The 22,194-nt window shown below is 38.9% G+C and overlaps 3 protein-coding genes across 4 annotated transcripts; all 3 read right to left on the bottom strand.

The window, feature by feature from the left end:
- Positions 1-380: 380 nt before the first annotated feature.
- Positions 381-1,266, bottom strand: RB195_013191 (uncharacterized protein; the record flags this gene model as incomplete). Its single annotated transcript, XM_064202890.1, has 2 exons — positions 381-576; positions 1,190-1,266. The coding sequence occupies 2 exons, from the start codon at positions 1,264-1,266 to the stop codon at positions 381-383; spliced, it is 273 nt and encodes a 90-aa protein (XP_064058771.1).
- A 1,811-nt stretch (positions 1,267-3,077) lies between these two features.
- Positions 3,078-16,461, bottom strand: RB195_013192 (uncharacterized protein; the record flags this gene model as incomplete). Of its 2 annotated transcripts, XM_064202891.1 has the most annotated exons (10): positions 3,078-3,114; positions 4,292-4,456; positions 5,710-5,837; positions 5,899-5,976; positions 6,084-6,210; positions 6,287-6,386; positions 6,463-6,592; positions 14,306-14,356; positions 16,261-16,308; positions 16,450-16,461. In XM_064202891.1, 10 exons carry the CDS (start codon positions 16,459-16,461, stop codon positions 3,078-3,080), a joined length of 876 nt encoding a protein of 291 aa, XP_064058773.1. The 2 variants fall into 2 exon arrangements, with proteins under 2 accessions (XP_064058773.1, XP_064058772.1); XM_064202892.1 differs by lacking the exon at positions 14,306-14,356.
- A 4,807-nt stretch (positions 16,462-21,268) lies between these two features.
- On the bottom strand, positions 21,269-21,637 carry RB195_013193 (uncharacterized protein; the record flags this gene model as incomplete). The annotated part of the gene is made up of 1 exon (XM_064202893.1): positions 21,269-21,637. The coding sequence occupies one exon, from the start codon at positions 21,635-21,637 to the stop codon at positions 21,269-21,271; it is 369 nt and encodes a 122-aa protein (XP_064058774.1).
- Positions 21,638-22,194: the final 557 nt, after the last annotated feature.

Below are 22,194 nucleotides of genomic sequence, written 5' to 3' on the forward strand. Positions count from 1 at the left end.
AAGCAGTGGAACGGGTTCCACGGTGTCAAACTGGTGTGCTGGAGCTAAATAGAAAGCGCTAAAATGTGGTGGGACGATTCCCACGATGCCGGATTGATGCGTCGTGGTGCTATAGCGACTCACCTGACTTAATCGATGGGCTGACGTCACGACCTGACGCGATTACCTGCATCTTCGCCGAGGTGTGAATTCCTTGAGCACAGCTCTGCCTAACCTTCTCAATCATCTGCGAGAGCCTGCCCGGAATCAATCCATTCGTCGCTATTCCATATCCTGCGAAACCTTACGTCTCGCCTGAACTGCCTATCCACGCCGAGTGTCCTCAGGTCCTCTTTCAGCACCTCAGTCCAAAAATTCCGCTTTAGGCCAGGTGGCCACTTCTAGCTTGAATCGGAGAGACTCCTCAAAACTCGTTGAACAAGGCGATCTGCTGGTCTCCCTATTATATTACCAAAGAAGCGTAGACGATTTTCTTTAGCCACTTTCGATGGCTTTGCAAAATGTTGATATCTTCCACGTGTCATTCGACGGTACACTACATCGACTTCCGCGTAAAGCTCTTCCTTGTAGCATACCCTAGGCCAAAAGTAGCCAAGCAGGTGTCTGCGTAGCTTCTTTTCCTGCAATCAAGCCTCTCTATCACCGTAGACGGTGCTGTCGACCACAGGCATTTAGTTAAGGTGTTAAATGCAGAAGTGGCCTTAGCCCATCTTTGCTGGATATTTTCTCGTAGCCGCCGCGGTTCTTCAGCAGCCCAAGTAACAGAACTCATCGACGAGTTGGTTGGTTTTCTTGGTTGTCTGTCCACTCTTCTTCCCGCTCGATGTTTCGAAAAGTTCCACATGTGCTTGCATTTATCAGGTCATAGACGTAATCCATAGGCTGCAGCCAATTGTAATACAAGGTTGACAACATGTTGAAGTTTCGTACTGCTTTCCGCAAATATAACAACATCGTCGGCGCACCTGAGATCAGCCAAGGGGGCGCCCTGATCGTGCTGAGACGATGTCGGTAGGACAGTGAGCCTGCTCTTCGCATGATGTCATCGATAGCGAAGTTAAACAGGAAGGGTCATCCCACTGCCAACTGTATTACTCCACTTTCCAATTCAAAGGATACTGTACATCCGGCTGGTGTTCGAACTGCTGCAGTTCTTCACTGATTCATGCCATCAAGCAAGCGAACGAACTTTCCTGGCCCATCGACTCCAATAGACACATGTTGGCGGAAATTCGTTCTGCATTCTTCGTCTTTCAGACCTGCCATGCCGATTTTCGTTGAGAAGGTACTCCCTGGTTTCTCTTGTGAAACCGTATCTTAAGGCTGAGAAGAACTGGACGGTGGTCACAGTCGGAAGTAACGTCCCAAACAGCTCTGGATTTTCGGATATCCGACTGAGGGATGTTCCTTGTCAAGACGTAGTCGAGCTAAAGTTTGAGAGTCACCATACTCCGCATGCGCTGCTCTTCAGGCATAAAAAGGTTGGACCCTGATGGCGTCGATGATTACTCTTAAACGTGGAAACGATGATGAAGCCCGTTTGTTCACATAGACCAGCCAGACTTTCACCGTTGTTCGACGTTCGCTACGCTGGTTAATACCATTTTCCTAGCACATCGGATTGCTGTTGTCCTATCTTCGCACTTGCGTCGATTCCGACAATGACCAACTGCTGACTGGGTATTTTAGACATGAACGCCTTGATTTCGTCGTGGAAGGCGTCCCTACTGTTGTCCTCAGGAGTTTTCGTAGGCGCGTAGGCAAATACGATCCTGACTTTACGTTTTCTGCGATCCCGCAATCGCACTAAGGCGCATCTAGACGATGTTGAGCCAAATTCCTCCACCAATTTGTTCGTCCCTCACGGCTCCACCTACTTTGTTCTCATCAGCATGGCCGCAGTGTATGGTGTAATTTTCGATGTTAATGACGAGCCGATCTCTCATGCGTGTTTCCTGCAGTGCAGCAAATGGCACGGAGAAATATCGCAGAAGTCTAGACAGGGCGGTTGCTTGAATGGTAGCTAACAGTGGACGTGATCTGACGTAGAACTTTATCGTTCAAAGTACGATGATGATGTTTACGTCATTTCGTGTATTCAAATTGTGGCGATATCGAAGTGTATTTTTAAATCAACTATTAATCAACTAATTTTAATATTTTTCAGAAACAGAACTGACGCATTTATGAAGAAAACTACGAAGCTTTAATTAGGGCCCAATTTCATGGAAAAAAGGACGTTGAAAGCGTTGTAAGATTTCTACCTCTGCAGAAAGTGTGACTACTTTTAGTTTTTATTGATCAGTGAAGGCGAGCGAAGCGAGCACTACAAGAAGTCTGAAGTCGGAACTTTCGGACTGGTTTCGGAAATACCAGCAGAGTTATTCGCTAGGCTACACATTCTCGTCTCCATTTCCTTTCTTTTCGTTTTTTTTTTTTGAAACCTAAGCTCTCCTGACGTGATCGTATCTATGTGAACGTGATGATACTCTTCAGTTGCTCTTTTTTTGGAAGAGTTTTTCCCACACTGAAAACTCGATTATTTTTAGTGTTTAGTGCAAAGGCGACTTTATTTTCGCAACTTCTCAAAGAAGAAATACGAAAGACTTTACTATAAAGTAATAGAGAGAGGAAGAGACGATTGAGGGAGGTTAGAAGAGCATATTAAAATTTAAAATATGTTTAACTACTAAGTAAAGGAAATGTTTTGAGTGAACAGAACAACACAATAAATGCAGTCTTTATTAGCTGTGACCGAAGTAAGTGATATATGAACACTGGAAGAACTGCAATAAGAGACATCGACACGGGCCATTGTTTATCTAATTAGGATCGATAAAATTATAAAATTAGTAGGACCAGGTCAGAAACGAGACAATAATTGCACATATATCATGAAGAAGAAGCGCTTCATTGCTGTACAGTATGTAATCATAATGATGAAAAATGAACACATAAATATTCCACCAATAAAAGCATTCTTTTTTCAGGAAGAAAAGCACTACAAGTAATATAATAGTCGGTGTTGCCACAAACTGTACATAGTGTAGATTGATGGGAAATAAATGTTCATCTCTTCATTTAAGCAGTCGATGTTCACGTGCGAAGAACACCCTGAAATGAGTCTGTTATTTTTTTTTGGAATCGGATATTGTTCATTTGCATTTCTTCATGACCTATTCAGAGTGGAAAATTAAGTAGAGTTGAGAATGTCCCCCCCCCCATTTGTCCGGAAAACACCGTTGGAAACGACCTTGTGGATCGAATTTTCTTACGAGGCACCTAGCGACGTTTTGCCTCTGCAAGCGCGAGTGTACGCGTCTGCCGTCAGCACCGAGAATAGTCACTAGACTGCTGACACTGCTTGTTCCTCTCGCTGGCAGTTGCTGCGCGTAGATGCGACGGTATAGATGAGCGCCACGTTGTTAGGTGCCTCGTAGGAAGATTCGATCCCCAATGCCGCTTCCCACGCCCTTTTTGGGAGGGCGTAGGGAAAATTGAGCGTGATGCCGCCGATGTCGTGATCTGTGCCCATAACGTTATCTTTTCGCGTGAATGAATCTTATCATTGCCAATTTCGTAGTATGCTGCCCTTAAATCATTCCAAAATGTCTTCATGGGAGTGGTGGCAGTCCAATCACGAGAGCTCTTCCTATCGGCTCATTTTTAAGTCCCTTCGCATTTTCACAAAAAAATGCCGTACATGGAGGGTTTATGTTTTGTCCTATACTGTACAAAGTTGTGAAATATTTCAAGCAAAGGCATGCAGAACGCAATTGCAGACCTATGTTTCTAACAAACAAATATTTCTGCAAGGCCATTTTTTTCGAGGATCGTATAGAGAGGAAAACAAGAAAAATTCGCTAGTTTCATTTTGTGTTCTATATGTCTCAATTGGTCGCTAAATAGAGATTTTCTACAAATTTTTCTTTTTTCTTTTCTACAAATTTTTCAGAATTGTTTCTCCTAAAAGAGATGAGTAGATGTGTCGTTGAAACCTGAGAGACTTGTGGGGTCCGGAAGATTTCCGTCGAAGAGGTGAGGAAAACTCCACAAATCTCTGGCAGTATTTAAGCATTTGCCAAAAAATGACAAAAGTGAAGATAAATAAAAGGGAAACGCTCCAAAGCGATGAAAACTGCAGAATTATGGGAAGAATAAAATGTTTTTTTTTTCTTAGTAAAGAATAATTAACGCTGAAGATAAATTACTGTCAGAGAGTGTAGCCGATTGAAAAAAAGGCTGGACCTGTTTGTTTGCTAAATTGAATGTATATAAAAGTTGCTCTTACCTGTATAAAGCCACGGCAACGAGAGCTCCTACCGCTGGTCCAACATAGTAGACCCAGTGCATTGACCAGAAACGGTCGGCTAATTGATCGCTCATAAAAATTGATGCGACAATGTTCGGGCCAAATGATCGTCCAGGATTCATAGATGCTCCGGAAATGCCACCCCTAAAAGATGTTATTAATGAGGTGATTTTTTTTACTCATAAAGGTATTCACTCATAAAGGATTCTCATAGTTTTTTTTTTCTTTCAAATGTTCCACACGCAGCATCTAGGATCAATGCTGCTCATGAACCGTTGTTTAAGGATTTAAAGCATCACCCCACAAATCTGAGATGGCACGGATTTCAGATGGAGTATTCGTTTACGGGACAGTAGATTATGGAGAGGGGAGGGGGGAGTGATTCCGTCCATTTCTTCCTAATTGCCGTAAAAAACGGTCCAGAAGATGCAGCGCGTGCCCAAGGCTGGCGCGTTCCAGTCGAACCCGTTGTAGAAAGTAGCGCGCCGGAACGCTCGAAGCCGTAACTTCCGGTCCGTTTTTTACGGCAATTAAGGAGAAATGGACGGCATCACCCTTCTCTCCATAATCTACGATCCTGTATACGAATACTCCACCTGAAATCCGCAGCACCTCAGATTCGTGGAGTGATGCCTTTAAACTGATGTTGTGGTACGCATAGATGAGTTTCCGAAATTTAGGGTTGATGGGTGGAAATCACCCACGAGTTCGAATTTTTTCTTCCCACCGAGGTCGATGAGTTTCTCACCAGACTTGTCTTGGAGGTCGACAACGCTGATTTAACACATCGGCACTTTATCCTTACTTTTTACTCGATTTGATTGATAGTTTTTGAATCGCCGAATAAGACGCTGATCCATTGTAGTGACGACTCTTTTCGGAGTTACTGGAGCGTAGAAGAGAGGACGACAAAGAAGATTTTAAAAACATATATCAAAGGATAAAGGATAAAGTGCACGGCGTTGATCCTCAATCAATCCTTGTGGGGATGTGCCTCCGCGATGGGGAGAGAGTTCAACTCCGACTTCGTTTGAGGTTTATGAAAGCGCGTGGAGCCTTAGAATATCTTTTGGGGGGCTAGACTATGTCTCAAGACAGAACTTTTATTCTCCCAGACAAGTCTGGTCCTAATTTATCGACCCCGAACGGATGAAAGGCTTGGTTGGCACTAGGGCGAACTCGAACTTCCAGCATTCGAACATTCTCGCAGCCACAGCGGAACCTCCTAGCGACTGCGCTACACAGCTCCTAAAATCATACATGATTCCTCTGAATTTATTCATTTATTATTAATTCAAGTTTCTTTTGTATATCTCACATTTTATCGGATTAGAACATGCGGTCAAGTGTAAATTAATAACTACGGTGATCTGGATAAGCAAAAATCTATCTCTTACACGGCAAGAATATCCATGAGGACCGTGAAACCAATAGCCAATGGGGCCAGATTTGAAGCACCATCAACAGCAGTTACTAGAACAGTTTGAACGAGAAGAAATGTGGCGAAAATTTCCGCAAGTAATGCCTGGAAAAATTCCCAACATTAATATTTTTCCCATCATTTCCTCCGACATTTATTTATTTACCTGATACCATTGAACACCGTTGGCACATAGCGTCGCTCCTCCTTGGATGATCACGTAGTTATCATAGCTGAGGATACTCTGCCAAGAAATTAAAGATTAACAGAGGAAATTTGGAGGTAAAAATTTCCTAGTAACTTCATTACTAAAATCCATGGTTGTTCTTAATATAATCCATAAATTCTCACCCTAACTATGAATGCGCCTAAAACTCCACCGGCAAGTTGTGCAATTATATAGAACACAGCTTCAATCGGTGAGATTTTTCCCGCAGCAGCAATTCCAATTGTGACAGCTGGATTCACGTGACCTCCGCTAAGAATGAGAAACGGCTATGATCTTCGTCTTGTATACGGTATGTCGAGAAAGTGGGAAAAAAAAGAAAACCTACCTCACATTTGCAAAAACAGCCACCAATACAAAAATTGCAATCCCATGACAAAGTGCTGCATGTAGAACTCCGTCATATGTGGTCAATCCTTGTACAGATCCTGAAAAAAGGGGAAAATAATCGATCTCAGGCGAAATTTTGCATATGCGGATTAGATTTTCTGAGGAACCACTCACCAACAAATACGAATACCATTAACGCAACAAATTCAGCAGCACATTTCGAGATGATACTGTACGTCGGTTGTTGTGCATCTGAGGACATGGTAGGAGCGCCTTGTTGTGTATGAGGAGTAGGTGAAGTGGCCTGAAATATTCAGCAATATTACTCTAATAATTCAATACAATCAATGGACAGGTGAGTAAATTTTGATGAAGAGAGAAATGTACCTTTTTCTAAATTCATCAGAAAAATCCTACAGATGAGCTGCATAGGCATTACTACTTGCATTATGAAGGAAATGGAAGAAAACGGGGAAAAAAGACAGAAAAATTATTTGAAAAAATCTCAAATATCTCTCTTGTAGCTTTCAGTTCTAAAGATGAAAAAACAGTATTCTAATGAGTTTTAGAAATTTCTTTTGTAGCTTTCACCCCATTAATTTTTTTTTAGTAGTGGATCACCATTGCGGATTGGTGATCCAAAAAGTACCAAAAAAAGGTATCGCGATTATTTTTTTTCTTCGTGAAGCACTTATCTATTCATGTGGAAATAGTTTTTTTTTATTATATCTGCTGTTTCTTGAATTTTCATACACAGTAATATATATTATGTCACGCTGTACTGTATTATTACTTTTATTTTATATTATTGATTGCTTTATATTTATTCGAGTTGTTTTTTCTTATATTATTACTTATTTTATATTTATTCAAGTTGTTTTATTAATATAATTATCCAATTCCTTCGTCTAGAACTGAACATTATTTCCTGAATGCTTCTTTCCCTGTTCTTTCTCGGGGACCGTCACTATTTTGTAATTCAGATGAGCAGAAGTGCCTATGTGGAGCTGGAAGGCCGTAAAATGTACTGAATGTAGGGTAGAGATAATGTGTGTGAGGGAGAAAATGTGTGTTTTGAAGAAAATCATTCAATTTTTCGTGAATCACCGGACCAAACTGAAAATTATTTTTTTATTCTTTTCTTTTCAAAATTTAAAACAGAAAAATAATTGCGTTTTTTCGATCGAATTAAAATAGTACATCTATCGCAGCGCTTGCACTAATCCGTCATGTCATATTATATCCATATGAGGCCTTTTTCCATGTTGTTTTTTCTGGATAATTGTCGTATCCGTCAACTAGATCCCTAACCCCAGCAATTCGTGGATCGAAGATCCAAACACACCCAATTTCGTATTATGCTACTTTAAAATTTCACAATTGACAAATGGGATACGCCTAAAAATTTGCAAAAAATTGTTTGCACAATTTATATGCATTCACAATGTAAATAGTAAGGATACAATAGGAAATAGGTGGTAAATTTAAATTCTATCTTTTTTTTTAAAACAAAGTATACGACTTCAACTTTCAAATTTCGCACGAAATAAAGAGAAGTAAACATTGGAAAAGAAAAAATTTTAAAACAGTCATAAAAATTAGATTGCAAATTTTAAAATTTCTAAGAGCATATAATTCGGCATTAGCTTTCGGCGATAAATTTTTAAGATGACGTTTCCTATAGTTTGAAATTACTAAATAAAAGATATATCAGCACGATTTGCACTTAGTCGCCTTCGTACCGATCGAGATTGTACATATATTAATTGCCGACCGTATTTGAATTATTATTGAAAATACAATTATGTAAATATAATTGTAGATCGCTAACAAGATGGGAACTTTGGTCACAAGCACTCATTATTATGGCATTGCACTATTATTATTTATTTATTATAATATTGTCGTACTTAATTATCTATATACTTTCATTATTATTATAATATTATTTTTATTATTTATATTATTATTTTATTTTATTTCATTATTATTAATATTATTTCCCGATCACATATGTTTCTGGTCTGAATACTTTCCAGAAACTAATCCAGAAATAGTACAAGAAGACTTACTGGTATAACGATTTTAACATCGTATATTTGTCGTATATTGGAAGAAAATACACATCCTTCTAAAGCGAGCATCAGCACTCCTACGAGTCTTTGACGATTACCTAGGTGCCGCTTACTTAAACGTTTAATCGTGTACGTGATCTGGTTATGGTGGTCCTAGTGTGAACAGTTGGGTAGACTTGGAGTATGCCTTAGAGGCATCACTCCACGAATCTGAGGTGGTCCGGATTTCAAGTGGGTTATGCCTATACCGAGTCGTAGATTATGGAGAGAAGAGTGATTCCGTCCATTTCTTTCTAATTCTCGTAAAAAACGACCCGGAAGATGCGGCTTCGAGCGTTCCGGGGCGCTATTTTCCACAATGAGTTCGATTGGATCCTCCGGGCCGTTTTTTTTTCGGCAATTAGGAAAAAATGGAATCACCCTTCTCTCCATAACCTAAGATCCCGTATAGGAACTCTCCAGCTGAAATCTGTAGCACCCCAGATTTGTGGGGTGATGCCTTATGGGCAGCATATCACGAAATTGACGGTGTTGTGATTACTCCACGGAGAGATAGAAGTTGAGTGGGTTAAATTCTGGATTCATCTGATAGCATTCGCAACTGTGAACGCTACCATACGGTTCATTTCTCCAAATTACCTAGAAAAAAGACGTGGGAAGAAGCTTTATCTCCTTACGATGTTCCGAATAACTTGTCACGTTTGCGAGAGCACGCACACGCTCCGCGTACGCCAGCGTCTACGAGCACAAGCGTTAGCAGCCTGTTAATTGTCGCTCGCAGATGCGGTGCGTATGCCTGTACCAAACGTGTGACGTCTACAGGTGCCTTGTTCTGGAGTCCAGTGTTTCGGAGTTTCTGGAGTTTACGACCATGTTTTTCCGCCCGTTAACCCCATCTATTCGTAGAGAGATGCCGAAGTCGTCAATTTTGCGCCATGCTGCCTTTAAATTCCGCATAGTTCCGAGTATCTTTTTCTCAAACAGTTTTAGAAACTTCTAAGGCATTCTGAATCTCTTGAAGAATTCGGAGAAAGGAGTTAATGAAAAGACAGTGTGAGGTTTTAAGAGGATTGTTTAGAGGATGCAGAGAAAAGATACAGTAGGAAGTTGGTAAGGAAGTGCTAGTGGAGGAGAAAAGACCGCGTGTGATGAAATTTGTGGTGATAGTAATTCTGCTTCAAGTTTGTGGAATTTCCAACGGCTTTCAGAATATATTATGAAACTGCAAGTATTTTTTAGATAATGTTTCGTCAGGAAGACTTGTTTTTTTTTCCTGGCAAAATGCTCAGAAGAAGAAAAGGAGGACAATCGATGATCAGAAGAAGGCTTAGAATGATAATCAACATAGTTTTATACGATGAACGACGAATTCATTTGAATGTAAAAGAAGGCGCTGCTAGCATATCATTAAATGGCGATAACGATGGATATTCTTATTATGTTACACTTATAAAGGGTTTGTAGGATGTCACCTTAAACAAATTTAAATCCATTTAAGCAATTACTGTAATTTTTCAAGAAAAAAACCCTTTAAAAAAGGGGTATTCTGAGCATAAAATTCTGCTCTGACGCATTTGTGGCTTTTTAATGGTGTTAATTTAATTTAATTTATTCCATGTGTTTAATAGAAGTCTTATAACAAGATCCCGTGAGAATTCTCTTTCTCTTCCTCCTACAGCACTAACCCTGAAGTACAGTAACAGCCGAAGGTATCGAATAGTTGCATCGCCCTTATTCTTAATGACCCAGCTATGTATGTGCTATATAAACAAAACAGAAGAACAAAAATAGGCTAGTGGATCATCATACAATCTGTTGATGGCTAGAATCGGGTCCTAAGTGGAACTGATGGAATTGTCCGGAAAGTCGTGGAGAAACAAGAGTGGCGAAGAAAAGACAAAAAAGTCAGAAACACCCTAGTTCAAAGGCATCACCTCACGAATCTGGAGTGGTACAGATTTCCGGTGGAGTATTCGTATACGGGATAGCAGATTATGGAGAGGAGGAAGATTCCGTCCATTTCTTCCTAATTGCCGTAGAAAACGACCCGGAAGATACGGCTTCGAGCGTTCCGGCGTGCTACTTTCTACACCGAGCGCGCCAGCACTATGCACGCGCCGCATCTTCCGGGCCGTTTTTTTACGCCAATTAGCCAGAAATGGACGGAATCACTCCCTCTCTATAATCTACTATCCCATATACGAATACTCCACCTGAAATCCGCAGCACCTCAGATTCGTGGAGTGATGCCTTTAAGAGAAACTGTTTTGCGTTCACTTCTCAAACGATCTGTTAATCTCTGCAACTATGACCAATTCGAGCATTTATACGAGTTCTTAAATGCGTCACATACGAGAATAATGAATTATTTTTGTGCTTTTTAGAATTTGGTCCTCTCAACAAACATTTTAAATAAAGTCATCGATAAAGGTTCTTCAGCATACTGTTTCGTAGCGACAGTAGTAACCATGATGCGAATGTGAACTTGGACTCTCTCACCTCGTAACTTCGTCAGTTCAGCGCATATAATTCTTCTTTTTTCTCTTACGCTCTTTTCAATTTTTTCTGTTGTTAAAGGCATTGTTGTTTATCATGAAATTTTTGATGTGTGGATCTCTCGTGGGCAATAGAGAGTTCTTAGGATAGATTACGATCCTCAATTTCTCTAGTCGTCCTAAAAAATGAAGTAGGAAACGGCATTATTTATTTGAAAACACCTACATGTGCGCCATGAAACAAAACAAAATGGAACAGAGCACACTAGGATTTCGCTTATGTTTTAGACAGCAAGGTTGGCCCTTCACAGCATAAGGTATGGTGAGTTGGTAGGTCATTCTCCTGCTACAAAAGGTGAGAAGTCCTCACGCAAGATCCTTTTTTCGAACTCAGAACGCCACAGTAGATAAACGATTACCAGGGTTTAAGTGATCAACTCAACCCAGAACGGAGGAATCCGTCAGAGATACTGGCTGAACGGCTGAGGACCTTATTCCTACTAGCTACGGTATAACGAGCCACTCTTTTACACACCCAAATTTTCCCGGCAGCCTATTCATTGGTTTTACTTGAATAGACTGCTCAAGAGACCTCACTGATTTTAGACCGCTCGCTTGTGGATGCGGCGTGTGTGCAAAAGTGACGCGTTCTAACGTACCCCATAGGAACAAACACTGTTCCTAAATGACTAGGGGGAATCGACAATGGCCTCGTCCTACTTGCGCTACGAAACGCAATCAGGCACTTGAGTATACGAACGAGCTATATAACCTGCACTGTTATATGACAAAAGCTTCCCATACATTGCAAAAGATGCTGTCGTCCAGCACCATGCTAAAGCCCATACTCTGAACGGTCGAATGCCTGAGGGAAACATGGAACCTTTGGCAACAAACGTCCGTCTAGTAACACTGATTTGCCGGTGGTTTTCAAGTGAACTCCAACAAGCTGCTCTATCCAGACCTCTGCGACATCTGCATGCACTATTCGCTGCATTGCAGGAAACACGGATCAGGGATCGCCCTCACATCAGTATCGACAATCAAACCATCTATTGAGCCGATGCCGATGAAAGGAAGGTGGGAGGCTGCACAATAGGTGTTGGGAACAATTATAAAAACCTGGTGGAGGAGTTTGGATCAACGTTGTCAAATGCGCCTCTCTTCGATTGCAGAATCGAAGAGGACTCAAACTCTTGATCGTAAGTGCTCACGCACCTATGGAGACCGCAGAGGACCAGAAAAAGGACGCGTTTTATGTCGATGAAATGGACGCGTTTTATGACGATGAAATGGACGCGTTGATATCTAAGATACCAAGCCTGCAGGCGGTTATTGTGGGAATTGATGCGAAAGTGGATGAGACATGAACAACAATCCGATGCACTTGGAAAATGGTTGTATCTCGCGGAACAAATATCGGAATACTAAAATCGTCTGATAACGACTGCTAGAGGACGAGCATCATCATTGCACCATTGCACCTCATCATTGCGTTCACGTTTAAGAAGAATCATCGACGTCATCCGCCTACATGGCAAGGGACAAGCCCACTAGCGTCAGAAGGGCAGCAAAAGAGAATGATGCCGAACCCTAAGTTGCAGCTCGATTACGTCCTGACAAAGAACATTCTCTTGCCAGATGTCCGGAAATCTGCTGCTCTCTGCGACGTCGGATTCGGCTCCTACCACTGCCCATTTCTTCTCAGCTTTATGGTGCGGTCCCAGAACTCGAGGAGCAAAGGAGGATATCGTGAATGCGCTTCGCGGCGATGGAGTTCCAAGAAAATTCCAAAAAGAAAACATCCCTCCGGGAGTCGATAAATTGGTACCAGACCTGCCTGGGAGGATAAAAGCACTGACTTGACACATCGGCTAGCCACCGCGAGTCATTGTATAGGCCTGATACACGTTCGTAAACCTCAAACGATTCCCAATTGAAGTGAACGTGGGGGCGCATCCCAAGCGGATTGATTAACGCCAGAAACTTTTTATCCTTTACGCACGACCTTTGGTGGATTTCAAGTGCGTCGACGATGTAGTAATATTCGCTTCTAGCAGCGCGAAGTTGCCACATGTTGTTAACCCCGTATCGAAATTAGCAAGTCACAGCCCGAAGTCGCAACGTACGACTGCGACTCCGCTCTGACCTTTAACGGGAATCAAGGTGGACGGACAACCTATCGAAGTCGTGAAGGAGTTATTCGTGCTGCATGCTAAAAAGTAATGGCAGCTACGAGAGAGATATTCAGCAAAGATGCGCTTAAGCTAATTCGCCATTCAATTCATTGACAAAGTGCCTGACGTCGACCTCCATCGCCAACAAAGTCAAACTACAAGTCTACCTACCCGAAATTCTCCCTATCATGATGTACGGATTTGAGACTTGGGTAGCGCCACCGACGGTCGTGGAAAAGCTTGACTGCATGGAAAGAAAGCTGTTGACACGACTGTTAGGCTACTTTTGGCCGATGGTGTGCCATAACGAAGAACTTTATGCCGAATTGGATATGATGTACAGGGGAATGACACGTTGAAAACGCCAACATCTTGCTCGGCCTTTTCAAATAGTCACTGAAAATCGTCTTCGTTACTTTGCTCTAGTTATGAGGAGACTGATTGTCTTGTTCAAGTTGTCCTGAGGATGCTTCCAGATCCTAATTGTGAAATTCTCTTGGTCGTAGGAGAAAGTCCTGGACGGAGGTGGTGAAAGAGGATTCGCGTACACTTGGCGTTGACAGGCAGTTCAGTCGAGACGTAAAATTCCGCTGCTTATGATACGTATATTCTATGCGAACTTTAGCTGAAGATCGGACAGGATGAGATCGGATATGTTCGAGAACGACATACCCCGGCGAAGAAACGGATATCTGCGTTACGCCGTAACACATGTCCGCTGATTACGTCAAAAAAGTCGCATGTTTGTAAAAACATCAAGCGACTATATAGGTTTAACTTTAATTAGTTTTTAGGTTTAACATAATAGGTTCTTCCATAAGTTCTTTTCCACTGTCTTCAGCACTTCACAACAAACTCAGCCTCCGGGAAAAAATCAACAATTTATCAAATCGATGGACAAAGACTATTTATTTATTTACTTGAAACACCTACAGTGTGCCATGAAACAAAAAAAAAAACAAGATGGAACAGAGCTCACTATTTTTGAGCCTAAATTCTATTTTACTATTCAGTATTATCTTGATTACATTATTGATAAGAGTAAATCGATATATGAATCGTCTGATATGAATCTTTGTTGTTTTATAAAAAAAATTAAGAATAATAGAAAATTTAGAACTTATGGTAACGTTCAAAGAAGTGCAAAACATGGAATGAATTTTAGAAATTCTGATTCACGGCTGACTGTAATTTCAACGCGAAAGCAACGCGTTGTTGGTGGTGAAACTTGAAAAGTGAAATGGTGAACAATTCATAGGAGTCAACTCACCACGTCGTCACTGGAATCATGGGATGACGATGTGTCATGATTTGGCATTGTCTGTGAGGGTTATTTTAATCGATCTGATTCCCATTGATGCAATAATGTGCTATTGTACTAATGGGATAGTGTAAATGTTTACATAAAAGGGGATGGCAACAATTGTTGATCAAATTTTTAGTTGAATAACGATATATACGAGACTTATATGACCTTTTGACCATAACTTGCCAAACAAAACGATTCTATTTCTCTTTGGTTGATTGGAAAAAAATAGAAATGTTTGTTTTTTTTCAAACAAACAGCTCAACTAAAACTTCCGTATAAACAAATCCTGAGCTGCGCGCATATATGGGCTGAACACTTTTTGTTGCATCACGTACGGGGTGGGGCAATGAAATCTCAGTTTTCTGTGAATTTTCTATCACGGGGGATTTTGTATGATGGAGGAAGTAGGTGGTGTTCTCTTTAATATATTCACAATACTATGATGATGCCAATTAGTACTGATAATACTCTAGTATACTGCTAATATACTATTATCTTTTTAAGTGGGAATTTAGTTTCAATGTTATAGCGTATTTAACGAATGGTCAACGTTACGTTTATACTTCCACTACGCGAATTTCGCGCCCGCATCTTGATCTACCGCCTCGTGTTCCTGTTTCAGCAGGGAAAGCTATTTCATTCCTTTTTTTCTGATTGAGAAATAATTAATCCAAATCTTAATGTATTTTTTGAATTATAACAGTAGGAGGAGGTGAAAGATGGAAAGGCGAAAGGCGTTGGGCGAGAAATTTGCGCTATACGGGTACTCAACTTCGAGCATATGTTAAATACACTGTAGCAGCGAAAAAAAAGTTGTTCTACCATCCACAAATGTTTAAGACATGAAGATAACCATCCACTTCCACCACATCTCAAAATTTTCAGAAAAAAATCGCTTGAGATCACAAATTTAACTGCCCAACCATGTAAATACATGATCGGCTAAGCTTATCAGATATGCTGAGAAAAATTTCTCCTTTTCTTATTTGAGACAAGAACGAGCGGTTGAGGAATGTTAGGCGGACAACTAAGGTTTTTTTTTCTTGACCTCTTACTGATGAAAAAATTATTTTTCGTAATTCTACAACGATTTTTTCTTTTCTTTCAATTTCTTTTTCCTTGTGATAATACAAAAAAGTTAGCAAAATCCTCTAATTTTTGCATAATTTCTGGATTCAGTGAAAGATTCAGGAGATTTCAAAGAGTATCAGTTTGAAATCTAAGGCAAGTCGATGAAAGCGGAAAATGAGAAGATGAAGATTCGATGGATTTTAGAAAATATGGAAATCGATTCCCCCTACGAAAATATTAGCTAAACATACTAGCTATATATAGTTGCGGAAATTTCTCTCACATCGGGAAAAGGACAGTCCAGAAAAAGATGGCGGATAAGACAAAATGACAAGAGCAAACAGTGGTACGGTGAATGTTTGACGCTTTTTTTATCCGGGAAAAATGAATCGCTTGACCATTTCTGGACCTACTCTTTTTTCGTTGAGGGATCAATGTTTGTTTTCGTTATGTGTTCATTTGCAAGTAGAAAATTATAAAATTCACGAGAAGAGGAGTAACGGACGATTCTTTTCATCTATGAAGTTCTATTTTTTCGTTCTACTTTTCCATTTAGGTTTATATATTTATTTTGTTGATTCAAATGGAGCAAATCGTTGATGCGCAAAAATTTATCTTTCATCTACCATCCACAAATGTTGTATTGTTTCATGAGTTTTACTATAAAGGTAGTGAAAATATCAAAAAAAATGAGAGTTCCTTCATTTATTTCTTAATTTTCACTAATTCTAATTACTAACTCTGCTAATTTTATACAGAGAGAAAGTGTTTACTGAATTTCGCTTTCACTAACAGCAGGACTATTTTCCCTCAATTACTTTGAATTAACTTAGGAACTAATTCACCTTTTCAGGCTGTTTCTCCTCTTTTTCTGGTTGCTTCTCTTCTGGAGGCTGAAACAAAAATGTGACGCCCACTAATTCGCTAAAGCAATTCTGGTACGAAATAAATACTGTAGTTTAATTCTGTGCTTAGTAGTTCTATGGGAACTAAAGGGGAATTGATAAAGTGTTGATGGAAAGTAAGTAACCCACCGCGTCACTCATCTTTCCGACTTGAACTAAACCATGCTCGAGCTTGAAATGTTATTGTTTTTAGTGTTTTGTTTTGTTTTCAGGTTTTTTTAACGTCTTAACTTCAATCTAAACGCGGGTGTAGCGCAGTCGATAAAAGGTTTGCTGTGGCCGCAGGGTCAATGGTTCGAAATCGCCAAATCCAGACGAATCTTGTGCCAGCAAAACCTTTCACCCCTCCCTGTTTTTAGAATTTGCCCTCCATTTTTAAATTTAACATCTATTATTTGGAGTTGATAAATCGGCACCAGATTCGTCTGGAAGGATAAAAAGCCTCTGACTTGACTCATCGGCTAGCCCCCGCAAGTCATTATATAGCCCAACGCGCTTCTCAAAACCTCAACGATTACGAATTGCAGTGGAACGCGTTGGCGTATCCCGAATGGATTGATGCGCTATTAAATTTATCCTAAATTTTTACCTCAGAGAGGGAATCCAACAAAAACAGCCCTTATTAGAAATAAAAGTGGGAGAAGGAGTCGTCATTTTGTTGTTTAAGCTTAAAGAGAAGCTGCCTGAGAAGTTGTTTCACTCCGTTGAGGTCCTGTAAAGATATTTTGTGGGATTTCTTCCCTGGAAGCTGGAGAATGCCTCGAGAAGAATTCCCACAATGACCTGTCAAGAAAATCAACTTTTTTTCTAAATGTAAAGGTAATTCAGGAAATTCTACTAGGTGCTTTCTAGTGAAGTCAGTAAGTGGCTCGACTTTGACGGGGTGGTCGATGGTTCGAAACTACCTCAGTGCCAACCAAGCCCATCATCCCTTCGTGGTGAATGCAAATATAATAACATTGAGTTTACACATCTACTAACCGTTTCAAGTTATTCTATGGACTCTTGGGATTTCTTCTTGTCGTTCATAAATATTCTTTGTTTTTAGGGATTGATCAAAAATGTCCATTTTATCCATAATTTTCAAAATTAACGTCTATTATTTGCATAAATGTTTGCACAATCGAAAAACTCAATACTATGTTTGATTTTTCAAACAGTAGTTTTTTTCGGAAGGAGATATCGGATCAATTGCACTAACGCATATGTACATACAACGTAAACTTCATTTTCAGCACTTGCTTTATTCTCTACCGAATTTCCCCTAAAAAAAAACAGTTTTTTTTTTCGGGAACTCGCTGGGGAACTTTTGTCCTTCAATCTTTTTAATTGAGAGAAATGTAGATCACTATAAAGCTGAGAAACCGAGGGAAAATTCACGTAAACTGAACCATCTTAAATTTGATTTTATGTTTCTGTAGTGAATTAATTAATGTAATTAATATAACTTGTAATACCAAAACGGTGGTCATGTTATTAAAAATAATATACTATCAAAAGATATTTTTTATCGGCCAAAACAGGAAGGAAAGAAGGAAGGGTTTTAGGAATAAAAGTTTAAACTGTGTTCTTTTCTACTGCCTTAGTGGTTTTTTATAGAATTCTCGTACATTTGCACTTCCCAGAAAATATCTCATTAACGGATTTTCGCTGTCTCTCAAGGAAAATATTAGGGATGTATTGTATACCCTACGAATACGATCTGTAGACATTACAGAAAAAAGAAATAAAGGACGAAAAAAAAGATACATAATGCAACACTTTTATAATCAGTTGGTTACTATTTTTATGGAAGAAAAATATAGAGAATATTTATAAATCATAAAGCTACAAAACAATGCATTATACTATGTGATGGAAATTTTTTCTCAAAATTTTCGAAGCATCAGCGAACAGTGGACAATTTCCGTAATGATTAAGGAAAAAACAGATAGAATCGGTGAACAGCGACCTACAGTATCCGCTGAAACGCCTTAGTAAAATAATTCATCGCCATTTTTGCCACTGCGACTAAAAAAATCGCATAAATAATAAATGAAAACTATAGCGGTATTCCTCGGGGTCAGAGAAATTCCAATTCAGCGGATCACAAATTTGCAGGAAGCATAAGAACGCGAGCGAAACATAAACGTTAAGAAAAATTGAATTCAAAGCCAACGTATCTCGTCCATGGATGAATTCCACGCGACCGTTAAGTGATGATCGGAATTCAGCAAAGGAGCGTGGTTGACGATGGTGACTGCGAACAGAATTACCGATCACCATCAATTTTATTTGAAAAAGTGACATTAATGCCACCGATAACAAAAGCATAAAATTTTTTTCCAGGATGACATGGTCCTGATAACTTTTTTGCATGGTAATTTTTTCTTAGCAACTTCCAACGAAAAAAAAAATACTGGAAAACTGATTCGTGGAAAATCGAGAATTTTTCTAGGAATATGTGTAGTGAAATTTTTTTTAATTAAAAATTAAAAATTTAAAAGTTAAAAAAGACAGTGTGGTTGACGATGGTGACTGCGAACAGAATTACCGATCACCATCAATTTTATTTGAAAAAGTAACATTAATGCCACTGATAACGAAAGATTTTTTTTTTCAGGATGACATGGTTCTGATAACTTTTTTGCATGGTAATTTTTTCTTAGCAACTCCCAACGAAAAAAAAATACTGGAAAACTGATTCGTGGAAAATCGAGGATTTTCCCAGAACTATGTGCAATGAAAAATGAACGAAGAAGAAGAAGTTTAGAAGTTACGAGGTTTTTTTCTAAAAATAACTTTACCCTGAGGCTAATATAATTATCCTTGACAAAATCTAACTTTATCCTAAAGTACCAAGTTCGGCCTTGTGAATTCTCATAGTCGTGGAGATTTTACACCACACCTCAATTACTTGAACGGTTTCGCCTAAAAAGCTAAAAAAAATGCGTAAAAAAATGCGGCGTAAAAATTGATATTCTTCGGAGAGTTTTATGTCCCATCGAGGTCCCAATTTTGTGGATTTTTTGAGAGCTTGAAACGTTTAGCACATTTAGTCGGTAGTTATGAATAGCAATTCAGATGCCGAAAGCAAATATGACGTAAGTGCAGCATTTATAGCCACAAAAAAGAGGAATATAAAGAGGTGAAATTTTGAGGAATGAGGAAATGACGTTCATTTCGTCCATAAAGTCTTGGAGGTGACGATTCGATGGGAGGACATTGGGCCATTTTGAGATTCTCTGTTCATTTCCAATGAATAAATTTCAGTTTTTATTTTCCAAGTTTTTTTACAATTTTCCGTTCCTGAACGTCCTCAGAGGCTACGCTAGTCATTATGGTTGTAAAAAATCGAGAAAAATAGAGCGGATCCAAAATTCTAAAGGGGATCTAAAGTAGTAGAAAAATTTTTTTCGTAAGAATTCTAGAGATAGTGGATTATTTGCATGGGAAACTCGTCCGAAACTGTGCTACAGTAATGTACATCATATTTTTCTGGAAGAAAACAGTTACTCAGCTCGTTGAAACGCCTCAGAACGTAAAGCACATAATGCGGAATTTTATACGGATGGGAACACGCGAATTTGATTTTTTATGAGAATTTTTTCCACAAAAAATCAATACATATGTTTTTCCAAAAACCTAAAAGCTGACGTTGAAATTTGGTTTTTCACGAGAACTCCATGCATTTTTTCGTGAAACCAATAGTTTCCCAGAAAATTAGAAACTATTAAACATCCTCTATCCTGGATCCTAGAAAATCTTGGAAAACCTTATGATTTACTTGTGTAAGAAGAATAGAGAAAGTCTGCAACTTTTAATTTTTCCATCTTTCCATGAATTTTTCCATCTTATGATGTAAATATTTCTTATATGAATGCGATTATTTTTAGTTAGCGTAATATTTCTGGATGTCATAATTGTGCCGATGACGACGACGTAACAACGAGTCCACATAATCCACATAATCGTTCCAATAATATGCGTCACCGCAATTTTCACGTTTTCTGCGCGGGAGCGTTGGGTGAAATGTGTCCTTCACAATCATGCCACGCGATGAGTGGTGAGGTCGGGAGGGAAATGAAACCGTACATCAGTCAGTCGGATGCAAAGGAAAAAGGTTGGCAACGAAAAAAGTAAAACTAGCGAGTAGTTAAAGTTTTGTACTCTTCAAAAAGTACTTCCTTTTTTTTCGAAAATTCTTAATACTCTATACTTTTTATCTTTTCTATTTATATATTTTTTATTTATCTTCATTTGTTTGTTTGTATATTTTATTTATTTATCTTTTTTTTTTGAAAATTCTTAATATTCAGTATTTTTATTTCCTATCCCTTTATTCTCAAATCAAGATTCCTTATGTTATTTTTGAGAAAAAATTCTTAATGTTTAAAATTTTTATTTTTTATTTTTCCATGTTCGGAGTGTTAATGTGTCTCTTTTTTTTTCTGAACCTCATATTTGCAGCTTTACGATTCTTTTTCATTTTTAAATGCTGTCAAAGCTTTGGAAAGACAAAAAAAAAGGGGAAGAAAATAAAAGAAAAGAAGTTAGCTATGTGAAGTTTGTAATAAATTGTAATAAATTGTTTGTAATAAATTGTAATTGTAATAAGTTTGTAATAATTTCCATTCAAAAATACTGCAAAAGATTTGACAACACATGTGTGTGTGTCAAATTTCTCTTTTCTTAAAATTAAAGAAGAAATTCACACGTGCATAGGAATAAAACTGAAAATACTCCTACTAATACTAAAACTAAAAATTATTATTAAAATCTATTGGATTATAAAGTTATAGTAATAAATAAGTTATAATAAGTAAGTAATAAAATTATAAAGCTACGAGAGAGAGATATTCAGCAAAGATGCGCTAAAGCTAATTGGGCATTTAAATCATCGACCAAGTGCTTGTGGTCGACCCCCCTCGCTAACGAAATCAAACTTCAAGTCTACCTCTCCATAATTTCATGATGTATCCGTCAGAGACTTGCGCAGCGCCGTCGATGGTGGTGGAAAAGCTTGACTACGTGGAATGAAAGCCGCGTAGACGTCTTCTTGGCCACTTTTGCCCGAGGGTATGCCACAATGAAGATCTTTACGCGGAAATTGATGTGGTATACCGACGGACGACATGTGGAAGATATCACCATCTTGCACCGCCATCGAGAGTGGCTGCAGTAAATCGTCTTCGCTTCTTTGGTCATATATTAATGAGACCGGCAGATCGCCTTGTTCAACGAGCTCAGAGGAGTTTGCCGGGTTCAAGCTGGAAGAAGCCACCTGGCCGAAAACGGAAGTTCTGGACTGAGATGGTGAAAGAGGACCTGACGGCATGAATAGGCAGTTCAGGCGAGATTTAGGTTTCCGCAGAATATGGAACGGCGACGAATGGATTGATTCCGGAAGAGCTCTCCAGAAGGTTAGGCAGAGCTATGTTCAAGGACTCCACACCTTAGCGAAAACGCGAGGAATCCCGTCAGGCGATGACGTCAGCCCGCCGATTAAGTGAAAGTAAGCCAATAATAATAATAATAATAATAATAATAATAATAATAATAATAATAATAATAATAATAATAATAATAATAATAATAATAATAATAATGTATATATAGTGCAGTGTATAGCAAAACAGGAAATATAGAAAATTAGAAAGGAAAAATAATAGGATAGATAATGGATAGTAAAAAAAATAATACAAGTTAGTTATTATTTTCACGTGACCCAAGTAGAGATTTTTTTCTGAGAATTATTACTAGAGTTAGAATTAGAGTAAAAAGCAATTTTTAAGAATAATAATTCGCGTGTAACATCGAAAAATCTTCGATGATGATGTGAAATAGTTTTCATGGAAAGAAAAAAAATGAAGTGTTGAAGTCTGCCAACAAATG

This window comes from Necator americanus, chromosome V, assembly GCF_031761385.1.
Source record: "Necator americanus strain Aroian chromosome V, whole genome shotgun sequence".
NCBI classification, from domain to species: Eukaryota; Metazoa; Nematoda; class Chromadorea; order Rhabditida; family Ancylostomatidae; genus Necator; species Necator americanus.